Here is a 12,430-nt window from a genome sequence, read left to right as displayed (position 1 = left end):
CCATTACATAAATACTAATCTACACCACCGAGCTCAAACCAAGACAGGGATTACTGTTTGCTCCTTTAAAACCCAAGTGCAAGTTCTGTGAATGTGCTAAAGACCACTGGGTTGTCCACTTTAAATAGGTAAATTGTCTAAACATAAGAATTACATCTCAAATAAAGCTGTTATTTTAAAAATGTCCATTTGGGACTTCCCTGGTAGTCCAATGGTTAAGAATCCGCACTTTCACTGCAGGGGCACAGGTTTGATCCCCGGTAGGGGAACTAAGATCCCGCATGGTGTGTGGTGCAGCCAAAAAAACAAAAAATTTGCATTTGAAACCAAAAGCTACATCTGACCAGAATTTTGGACTTGACATAGGAATGTTTTAGGGGGGAAAAAAAGGTTATATGCTTACATACACAAGACAATACTGTAAACAAAAACAGAATACAGTGGACCCTTGAACAACTCAAGGGTTAATCCAAGTATAATTTATAATTGGCCCTCATATCCAGAGGTTCCTCTGCAACCTCGATTTCAACCAACCATGGATCCTATTTATTGTTAAAAATATCCCCATATAAGTGGACAACCCTTGCAGTTCACACCTTCATTGTTCAAGAGTCAACTTGTATACTCTATGAAGACATCTCGGTTTACTTTGGTCAAAAAGGTACCTTAAGGAAAGATTTTCCTTCTTTATTGAACTATAAAAAAACAGCACATCAACATGGAACTACTCATTATACACACACTGTTCAGAATCTAAAATTCTGAGTATTTATACAGAAGATGTACACTGGGCACTCACTCACAGAAATAAAATTAAATTGACTTTAGAATTATATGTCTACATTCTAAAATATTCTCTCCCAAAATGAGAATATATGACATTCAACAATCTGAAAAGGATTCACCTCCCTCTCTCTCAGAATTATCAAGTAAGAACGTGTACCTGTAGAACTAAGTGGTCGTAATGGTGGAAGAGGGCCCCTGTTAAAATTGCTCTGGCCTCCACGACTTTCATTGTAAGTTCCTCGAGGAGTATTCTGAGCACTCCAACTGGAGCCTCTTGTTCCCTCCCGACGACTGTAGTTTCCTAAACATAGGCAACATGATCAAAATCTACTTTTTCCACAACTTCAACTGGATTAAGGAAGATATGACATGTTTTTCTTAATTTTCAAAAGCAACGGAAGAGAAACTATGAAATTTTGTACATGGAATAAAGGTAGAGGGGCAGCATCATATGTAGTCAGAAGCAGAGGCTCTGGAGCCAGACTGCCAGGGTTCAAATACTGGTTCTGCCACTTATATTTTATGTGTCCTGGTCAGGTAACTGACAAGTTTTCTCTTCTACTAAGTGGGGCTACTAAAAGAACCTATCTCATGGGGTTGATAAGAGTATTACATGCAAAGTGCTTAAAACAGTTCCTAACAAAGTTGTGTGTTTATTATTAATGTAAACACCTTTTCTCTTTTGCTCCCACCCTCTTAACTCAGAAGCATGAAAACATGTCATCAATCCACTAGTAAAATATAATTTCTGTAAGTTTATATTTTAGAACTCAGATTCTAAAATCTTGAAAAATTTAAAACAGATTAAATATAACATTAGGAAGCAAGTAGATAAGAGAATCAATGGTGAACTACACAGAACAATCCTAAGGGAACTGTTGATAAATACAACTGTGAAAATAATGTATGGAGTATGCATATTATTCAGAAAGGATAAACACAATTCTCAACGTAAAAAGGAAAATAATTAGCCAATACTTCTTTTAAAATCATCACTAAATATGCAATTAATCAAAAGTTAAATTAAAAAATGATTTTTTCCTATACAATAAAGGACTTTGCAAATAGTACCATTGGCCTAGAGCCAGATTAACTCTAGTAACAGAAAAATACTTTATCTGAATTGCTTCTATTCAAATCACGTCTATTCAATATTCTAATATTAGAATAATTCATTAGAAAACATACATAATTCATTACCTTTTGAAGCAGGTGGTGTAAAAAACCTATTCTGACTGTGAAAAGCACCCCGTCCTCCCCGATTGCCTGAAAATCCACCCCGAGAAGAAATCTTCTGAGATACTTTGAGTGGCCGTTTTGGTGGGGGTATTCCATCTTGAGGGACCACTTCTTTACTTTCGGCTGCAACAAAGTCATCCACATGCATAGATGGTGGTCTGCTTGTGTTCTGTTTTCTCTGACGAAAAATATCATGGGGTCGTATACCCTGTCCAAATCCTCCTCTGCCCCTTCCTCTTGGTGGTGGCACAACATGAGCTCGTTTGGCAGGTTCAATGTATTCAGATTTTCCACTATGAAAACAATAATACTGCATGAAAACTTCTCCTTTACACATTTCCAGTGAAAATATAAGCCAATCTTTGCAATACTGAAAACTACATATCAATTATTTCTTATCCCAATTTTGTTAAATTTGCAAATATCTCTATGACTTTCCAGGGAAATACAACAAAACTAGCTAAGAATGGTACTCACATTTTATTGATATGACTAACAATTTTTGTAAATAATCCAGTTTGCTCTTTTTCAAACCTTCTGAACTCTCATTAAGTACAACAATATAGTAAGTGTACCAGGTATGTCCTGGCCAAATTACTATCTTTTAAAAAACTCAAAACAATATTCATGACTCAAGTATTATGTCAGCTTCCTTTCTCCTTTAATAGTCATGTGTCTATGAAAACACATTAAAATAAATAAGCTTACTCGACCCCAACCAAGATCTTTATTAAAAGAAATTTTACCTTGAAGTTATAAAGGTCTCATTCTTGTGCTTCCCAAGTTTGAACCCTTTAGTAGTCTTGGTTCTTCCTGGAGATGATGGTTCCGACAAAAACGAGCGCTCTAATTCCGAGTGCAAGTCAAAGTCACTACAACATTTTTCAGAGAGCTCAATCAAGTCAACCTTTACCTGCAGTCATAAAAATGAAACAAAATGAAAGATATATCTTAAATGTAACTGTTAATGTGACATTACACTTTAAATGTACTATTAATATATCATTTGATTACAGGGATTCTTATCTCCTATAAACTATATTTGAGTCTCATAATAAATAAATTATAGGTCCTTCATCGTTTCAAAAAGCAACACCATTGGTATTTTTTTAAAAAATACCTTAGGAATTCAGCTGCTTTCACTTGGGGGTGGGGTGGGTAGCACTCCTCCTCACAGAAGGGCTATTAGTCTGGGAGACCTCTGCTGCCTGACAAGGATCTCAGCATTTCTCTATATAAAGTAACAATGGAGTATCTCCAGAACTTTTCCAAAATAATCTGAAAATAACATACTCCACAAGCCTTGTGTAGTCACTACATATTATAAAAGGATTCTGTGCCACAGATCTCCTAGTTCTATGAATTTAATGAGGTTCCAACCTAAGTCAACTTTCAGAAGAATGAAAATTATGTTTAAGTGTTATTCAAATTAATCAAACCTAAAAGACCAAAAATTTCCCTAAACCCCAAAAGGTCATAACCATCATCTCAAGACAGCTGTGATTCAACATAGTTAGAACACAAATATTTTCAACCTGTGATGCCAAATATGGTAGCCACTAATTACGAGTGCCTACTTAAATTTAAATTAATTAAATCAAAATAAAATTCAGTTCCTTGGTCATATTAGCAACATTTATTTCATTGCTCAAAAGTCACATGGGGCTAGTGGCTAACTGGACAGGGCAGATTACAGAACATTTCTCTCACTACAGTTCTAAAGAATCACTGAACAACTTACACTAAAGAAAAAAACTTGTTTAATGCAATTTTAATTCAATTGCATGTGATGTTTTAAAGAAGGAAAAGGAGTCCTCAATACACCAAATACACCTTAAATGTGAAGCAAATCATTCTTTTAGCTTTATTGTACATAATGAATACTAGCATTTTTTGGACCAGGGAATATCCAAATATATTTCTTTCTTTGAGTATCCACTCTTCTTCTGGAGTACCCTTCCTCTTGATTTACAAATAAATCTGATGTTATCAAAAATATATATATTTTTTTAAACCAAGAAAAAACAATATATGGTACAATAAGATGTGACTGAAATCATCCTCCCTATGAGAATCATTAAACAGACTGCCTTAAAATCTTTAACTATACTTTTACCTATTCAGTATTACGTTAAAGAATGTCAATTTGGATTCATACTATAGTATTTTAACAAATATATTTTTTACATTTCCCCAAATTAAGAGCAGATACCACAACAGAGCAGATTCCTCCCCTTAAACCCAAATATAGGAATTAATTATAATTTTGTGGGATACTATTCTATACCCTACAAATATAAGAAACCAAAGTGCTTCAGAGTACTTATGCAAAAATGTGATTTTCCACTCATTCTCAAATATACAGATCACTAACTAGAAAGAGGCAAAACAGGTAGCATAAAAAAACGAAGAGTCCTGGACACCATTAAGTGGGCAACTGACATAAAAATAATGCAGTACTAGTCCCGAGACAGACTTTTAACAGTCATATAATATGTAATCTATTTTAGTCCTAACAATATGCAAAGAAACAAAAAATCAGCAGAATTTTTTTCTAAATATTTAGTAATAAAATTACTTATACCAAATCCAGATCTGTATCAATCTCTTCAGCCTGAAATGGAGTGAACCACATAGATTTCAACTGATCATCCATGACATCAGCTAGCACATATGCAGTTCTAGAATAGAGAAAGTATTTGTTAAAAAGCAGAATTCCAAAATTAAATATTTTAGCTTAACTTCTAAGTAAAACATGTGAACAGCACAATTAAAAATATTACCCTCTAAAAGTATTAGTAAGATTAGCACTTAAAAAGACTCCTTCGAGAAGCTATTTAAGAATTAAGTATCCTTAAAAATCAGTAACTTGGAAATTAATCCTGTTGTGACAAATTTTGATCTTTCAATAAAATAAAACAGAGCCCTGGCTTTAGTCCCAAAAAGCCAAGTTTATAACACTGTACCAATGTGTAATTTTTCTAAATTTAGAGAATAATTCCATCATACTAAATATTCATTCTGCTCTAAAAGGACAGTGCTCCAAAGATCAAGAGGCATATCCTCTAGACCAGGGATCAGTAAACTATGACCCCCATTCTGCCAGCCTGTTTTTGTACAGCCTGCAAGCTAGGAATGGTTTGCACATTTTTAAAGCTTTTTTAAAAAAACAAAAGAAACAAGCAAAAAGCTATAGAAGTATATGCAACAGAGACTGAATGTGGCCTGCAAAGTCTAGATTTTTTATTATCTAGCCCTTAGAGAAAAATAAGTTGCTGGCCCTCTCTAGATCCCAGCCATTAAATATACAATATCTATTGAACCACAAAACATTGTTTGTTTTACCTATTGTTAAACAGATTCTGGAGAGATTCTGGAGCTGAAAGTACTGGTTCTACATCCTGGTCACCAAGAGGTAAAGGATCACCTGATGACTCCAGCATCTGCTTAAGTCCAACCACATTGTCCAACAAAGAATCCAGATTGTCATCATCTTTTGAATGCTCCTAGATACAAACAAAAGCAGAATAAGAAGGTGGAGGTAAAACCTGAACATTTATGCCCATCATCTACTGACTCTTTAGTAGAAAAGGTGGTATTATTTCACTACTAAGAAATTTGGAACACCATCAAGAAATTATCAACTTAACATTAAACATATTAAAATAAAACAAACACCAAAAACGATTGTTGTTATTTCTAAAGAGTGGTAGCAGGGGGCACCCTGCATTCAAACAATAGATAATTCAAAAAGTACTGCCTTCATGTACTCCTTAAAATTCATAATAGTATGAGGACTTCCCTGGTGGCACAGAGGTTAAGAATCCGCCTGCCAATGCAAGGAACACGGATTCAGTCCCTGGTCCGGGAAGATCCCACATGCCGTGGAGCAACTAAGCCCACGCGCCACAACTACTGAGCCCATGTGCCGCAACTACTGAAGCCCGCGTGCCTAGAGCCCGTGCTCCCCAACAAGAGAAACCACCACAATGAGAAGCCCACGCACCACAACGAAGAGTAGCCCCCGCTCGCCGCAACTAGAGAGAGCCCGCGCACAGCAACGAAGACCCAATGTAGCCAAAAATAAAACATAACAAAATTTTTTTAAAAATTCATAATAGTATGGAAGACTTCACTCCAAATTATTAATTCAGAGTATAAATACCCAACTGAGAGTTCACTATTTTAAAAAGTCACTAAGAAAACTTGTACAAGTCAAACTGAGAAGAAAATATGTCTTGGGAATGAGCTCTTCTTATTTTGTTTTGTTTTTTTACCAAAACAAGCTTCTCTAGTTCAAGGAACAAATTTTCTGGACTTTCTTCTTTGCTTTGTAGAAGCTGTTTTAACTCTGCAGCATTAATACTCATCGTCCGTGATGGATGAGCTCCCTCTACTTCCATGAGACCACTATCATCTCCACAACATCCCTGTAAATGTCACACACAAGTTAAATTTGAGAGCAGAGAAATTTGCAAAATGCTTCCAAACTTACTCAGATATTTAAGACTGCTGCAATCTTCCCCTCAATGTTTTGTTTTCACATCAGTATGAATGGCTAGTTTTAAGAATTAGTCAGCTCAAGGCTGAAACAAGTTTTCTTTGAGTTAAGACTCACAAAATAAATAGGTAAACACTTGTATTCAAATTACTGGCACCAAGATTTCTCAACAAAAATATCCAATGACAAATACACTGGCACTTGGAGGAAACTTAATACATTAATTGATACTCAAGTTAATAAAATGCCTGCTATAACAGAGAACTAATGGAAGCTGAATTTGTTTTTCTGGAGATAAGGCAAACAACTAAAGAAAACAGTAACTATCATATTTAAGACTATGTGCAGTCATACAGAAAGTTAACATTTTCTGCTTTAAAAAGTATGCCACATAATAAAATGAATATGGGAATGGTGAAAAAAATTCACCAGGCAAAACAAATCTCAGTTCATGACAATAAATCCATCCATATTGTCACATATGAAAGAACACTTTAGTTTCAAATCTTCAGAACACAGCCCTGTTTTAAATGGCTCAACATGAATATTGGTCCTACCAATACAGAGGTAAGAGTCAGTATTTTTAAATTAACAGTAACAATTAAAATTTGTTTGTAACTCCTACCATTTGTCCTATAACTGGACACATTTTGGTGAAAACTAAATGAAAATTGTTCTTCACAGAGTCCCACTCAAACTGATACTGTGCTTGAAGCACACTTGTTCCTTTCAGAAAACACTAGACTGAGGAAGTCATTTACATTGTACTAAGGAAGAGGACATACAGTTTTAATAAGAAATTCAATAAACCATTATGTCTACAAGGGTTTTAACTGCTCTGTTTGGAGGTAGCAATGAAGACTAGGTTGACGATGGTCTACTTCATGTTTTATTTTTAAAAAATTAAGTTAAATGGGTTAAAAGCAATCAAAATGCACTAACAGACTGTGAAGAGTTATCTTTAAAGGAACTGTCCCCTACATGTTGTTAAAATGTATGAATTACAGACTAAATTTATTTTATAGAAATAAGTATATTAACCAGAATACAAATTATCAAGGCATCTATCTGACTTCTTTCCTCACTCTTAGTTATTCTTACCACTTTAACCAGAGGTGGGAAGTTCAGTTTAGCTGAATCAGAAAGTATTATAATGATTATTATTTTTAAAGGTCAGGGAAAACAGAAGAAAATAATCAGTTTTTTAAAAGAGAGGGGAAAAACTATAAACTAATTAAAATATTTGGAATGATGTAAAATTTTCATCTCTCTCTACTACCTTGCTTTTTCATTATTATAAACAGAAAACAGTTTTAAACAACACAAAACGCATTTTCAATTCTAATCTACCTACTTGTTATTAAAAGTAGTCTTAGAAAATCTAAGGTCAAATTTAGCACAATTTGATGTTTTCTATATATACATTACTGTGAGAAGTAATAAAAGAATTTTTAAGATTTTTTAAGCTACAAAGTTATTTCAGAAAAATGAAAATTCTATCAAATTTGTTTGTGATACCATTTCAAATCTCCTTAATCATTTGTCAAACGCTTCAACTATTAAACCATACAAGACACTGTACAATTACACTGGGAAAAAGCTAGTAAGACATGGTCTCTGACCTAAGTGACCTAACAGTCAGATAGTGGAGTAGGAAATGGTAAATAGGCATATAAATGATCTATAAAAAGAAATCATTCAATAACATGCCGTGAAGTGTACAGAAAGAAAAGTAATATCAAAAGGCTTCACAAATTGGGATGCATTAAAATAGGCACTACAAATAGGCACTATAAATAGGCATAGTTTGACCAGGGAGGGAGGGAGGAAGAGAGGGAGAGGGACAGGGAGAGGGAGAGGGAGGGGGCGGGGAGAGAGGGAGGGAGAGAGAGAGAGAGTGAGAGAGAGAGAGAGAGAGAGAACAACAAACTAAGAGAAGCGTGGCCAAGGAGATACATATAGTAGATTAGACTTATGGATGATGGCTCCCAGTAAGGGAGAAGTGTTTGCAAAGGTAGCTTTTTGGCCATACAGTGAATAGTCTTGAATGCCATGCTAAAAAGTTTGGAATTTATTCTATAGATATGAAAAGGTATTGTAGGGTAGAGTGATATGATCTGATGTCTGCTTTAGGAAGTTATGAACTCACACAGAACTATTCAGAATGTACCAAAGAAGTAAATGTTTGGAAGGAAACTGGAGAGAAGGCTGATACAGTACTCTGCAAGAAAATATCAATAAACAGCTAAGAGTTATACAAAAACTGAATATAAATTCTGGAGTGGAAAAGTACAATGAATGAAACAAAAAATTCACTAGAGGGACTTCCCTGGCAGTTCAGTGGTTAAGACTTTGCCTTCCAATGCAGGGGGTGTGGGTTCGATCCCTGGTTAGGGAGCTAAGATCCCACATGCCTCTTGGCCAAACAACCAAAACATAAAACAGAAGCATTATTGTAACAAATTCAATAAAGACTTGAAAACTGGTCCACGTCAAAAAAAAATCTTTTTAAAAATATACATTCATTCATTCATTCATTTATTTATTTATTTATTTATTTGGCTGTGTCAAGATCTTTAGCTGCGGCATGCAAACTCTTAGTTGCAGCATGTGGAATCTAGTTCCCTGACTAGGGATCAGACTCTGGCCCCTGCACTGGGAGCATGGGGTCTTAGCCACTGGACCACCAAGGATGTGCCTTCCCCAAAAAAAATCTTAAAAAAAAAAAAAAATACACTAGAGGGGCTCAACAGCAGATTTGAGCTGGCAAAAAAAAAAAGAATCAGCGAACTTGAATAGGTTCAACTAAGATTATCCATTTTAAGGAGCAGAAAGAAAAAAGAATGAAGAACAAGCATAGCCTCAGAGACTTGTGAGGTACCATCAAGAGCACCAACACACACATAATAAAGAGTCTCAGAAGAAGAAGAAAGAAAGAGTCAGGAAAAAATATCAAAAGAAATAATGACTGAAAACTACCCAAATATGATGAAAACATTACACTTTCAAGAGGATCAACAAACTCCAAGTAGAATGAACTCAAAGAGATCCACTCTTAGACACATCATAATCAAACTGTCAAAAGCCAAAAAAAAAAAAAAGAGAGAATCTTGAAAGCAGTAAGAGAGAGGTGACTCAACTAATAAAATATTAACAACTGATTTATTGTCAGAAACCACGGAAGGCAGAATGCAGTAGGAAAACATATTCAAAGTGCTGAAAGAAAAACACTATCAACAAAAAATTCTATAACTGACAAAACTATCCTTCAAAAATGAGGGAGAAATAAAGACATTCTCAATTCTTTTTTTTAAGTGAGAGAGAATCCGTCACTAGCAAACCTACTCTACAAAAAATACTAAAGGGAGTCCTGCTCGGTGACATGAAAGGACTTTAGACAGTAACCTGAACCCACATGAAGAAACAGTGTGTCAGTAAAGGCTAGGTAAAAGGCAGTATAAACGTATTTTTGTTTGTAACTCTTTTCTTCTCCTATCTGAATTAAAAGACAACAGAATAAAGCAATAATAATAAAACCGTGAAGATGGGCTCGCAATGTATAAAAATGTTAATTAGTATGATAACAGCACAAGGGAAGGGAACAAAGCTATACTGTAGCAGTTTTTGTATACTACTGAAATTATGTTGGGATTAATCAGAAAGAGACTATTAAATTAAGGTGTTAAATGTAGTATCCAGGGCAACCACTAAGAAAATAACTTTTTTAAAAAAGGTAAAAGAGAGAAAAAGGAAATTAAAACAGCACAGTAGAAAACATCTGTTTAAAGCAAAAAAAAAAAAAAAAAGAGATAAAGAAAAACAAAAAGATATGTAGGAAGTAAAGAGCAAAACAGCAGACATAAATCCTACCTATCAATAATTAAACATAAATGGTTTGAATATACCAATCAAAAGGGAAAAATTGGCAGAATGTAAAAAAACAAAACAAAACATGATCCAACTATGCTGTCTGTAAGAGACACACTTTAGATTATAAAATACAAATAGGCTGTACGTAAAAGGGCATGAAAAAATATACCATACAAACAATAACCAAAATAAAGCTAGAGTGGCTATACCAATAATACAAAATAAATGTTTAGATGAAAGCTATTACTAGAGACAAAGAAGGACATTTTATAACAACAAAAGGGTTGATCCATCAGGAAGATATAACAGTTATGAACATATATGCACCTGACAATAGAGCCCGGAGATGCATGAAACAAAAACTGACAGAAGTAAAAGGAGAAAGAGACAATTCAACAATAGTTGGAGACTTCAGTACCTCACTTTCAGCAGTGGATAGGACAACTAGACAGAAAAGCAACAAGGAAACAGAAGGCTTTAACAACTATAAACCAATACTCCTAACAGACCTGTATAGACATTCCTCCAAATGGCAGCAGAAGACACCTTCCTCTCAACTGCACATGAAACATTCTCCAGGATAGAAAATACCCCTAGGTTGTAAAAGTAGCCTCAATAAACTTAAATGGATTGAAATCATACAAAGTATGGTCTTTGGCCACAACGGAATAAAACCAGAAGTCAATTACAGAAGGAAATTTGGGAAATTCACAATTATGTGGAAATTAAACACACTCTTAAATAATGAAGGGGCCAAAGAAGAAGAAAAATTAGAAAATATTTGGAGATGAACAAAACCAAAAACATGACATACCAAAGGCAGTGCACAGAGGGAAATTTATAGCTGTAAATACTTATATTAATAATGAAGAAAGATCTCAAATCAATAACCTAACCTTCCAAGTTAAGAAACTAGCAAAAGAAGAGTAAACTAACCCCAAAGCAAGTAAAAGGAAGGAAACAATAAAGATTAAAGCAGAAATAAATAAAATAGAGACTAGAAAATAGAAGAAAACCAAAGAAATCAAAATGTGGTTATTTAGAAAGATCAACAAAACTGACAAACTTTCAGCTAGACTAACAAAAGGGGAGAAAAAAGGAGAGAAGACTTAAATTATTAAAATCAAGAATGAAAAAAGCGCCATCATTAACAACCTTACAGACATAAAAAAAGTTTATAAGGAAATATTATAAACATTTGTGTACCATCAAGTTAGTCATGTAGTTGAATGAAGAGAAACAAATTCTTTAAAAGACACAAACTACTGAAACTGACTCAAGAAGATACAGAAAATCTGAATAGATTTATAAGGTAAAGCTATTTAATTAGTATCAAAAACACTTTCCACAAAGAAAAGCTCAGGTGGCTTTATTGATGATTTCTACCAAATGTTTAAAGAATTAACAACAATCCTTCACAAACTTCCAAAAAATAAAAGAGGAGAGAATACTTCCTATCTCACTCTACATAGGCCAAAGATATCACAAGAAAGCTACATATCTATATCCCTATTGAATATAGACCCCAAATTCCTCAATAAAGTAAAGCAAACTGAATCTAGCAACATATCAAAAAGATAGTACACAACGAACAAGTGGTATTTATTCCAGCAATACAAGGTCAGTTCAACATGTAAAAGGCAATCAGTGTAAAATATAATACAGAGAAAAACAACATGATCATTTATTTCAATAGACACAGAGAAAGTATTTAACAATATCCAACATCCTTTCATGATAAAAACACTCAGTGAACTAGGAATAGAAGGGAATTTCTTTGACCTGATAAAGGATATCTATGAGTAACCATAGCTATCATCGTATTTAATGGTGAAAGATTGAAAGCCTTCCCCCTAAGATTAGGAACAAGACAAAGAGGTCAACTCTTGCTACTTTTATTCAACATGCAATGGAGGTTCTTGCTAGGACAATAAAGCAAGAAAAAGAAATAAAAGGTATCCAAATTGGAAAGGAAGAAGTTAGACTATGGCTATTTGTAGATGACATCCTTGTATTTAGAAAAGTCCAAGGAAA

The 12,430-nt window shown here is 34.3% G+C and overlaps 1 protein-coding gene across 2 annotated transcripts in view; it reads right to left on the bottom strand.

Annotated features, from left to right (window-relative positions):
• VIRMA (vir like m6A methyltransferase associated) overlaps positions 1–12,430 on the bottom strand; it is a 60,726-nt gene that overhangs the window by 395 nt on the left and 47,901 nt on the right. The window contains exons 18-23 of one of the 2 annotated variants that reach the window (XM_036830167.1): positions 6,303–6,455; positions 5,371–5,531; positions 4,610–4,706; positions 2,772–2,938; positions 1,987–2,318; positions 944–1,087 (exon numbers count right to left, since the gene is read on the bottom strand). In XM_036830167.1, the coding sequence (XP_036686062.1) occupies positions 944–1,087; positions 1,987–2,318; positions 2,772–2,938; positions 4,610–4,706; positions 5,371–5,531; positions 6,303–6,455 (1,054 nt within the window). The remainder of the gene's footprint in view (positions 1–943; positions 1,088–1,986; positions 2,319–2,771; positions 2,939–4,609; positions 4,707–5,370; positions 5,532–6,302; positions 6,456–12,430) is intronic. The other variant, XM_036830168.1, reaches the window with a different exon arrangement.

This window comes from Balaenoptera musculus, chromosome 17, assembly GCF_009873245.2.
Source record: "Balaenoptera musculus isolate JJ_BM4_2016_0621 chromosome 17, mBalMus1.pri.v3, whole genome shotgun sequence".
NCBI classification, from domain to species: domain Eukaryota; kingdom Metazoa; phylum Chordata; class Mammalia; order Artiodactyla; family Balaenopteridae; genus Balaenoptera; species Balaenoptera musculus.
The sequence above is the reverse complement of the archived record's forward strand: the minus strand, read 5'-3'. Positions and strand labels throughout refer to the sequence as shown.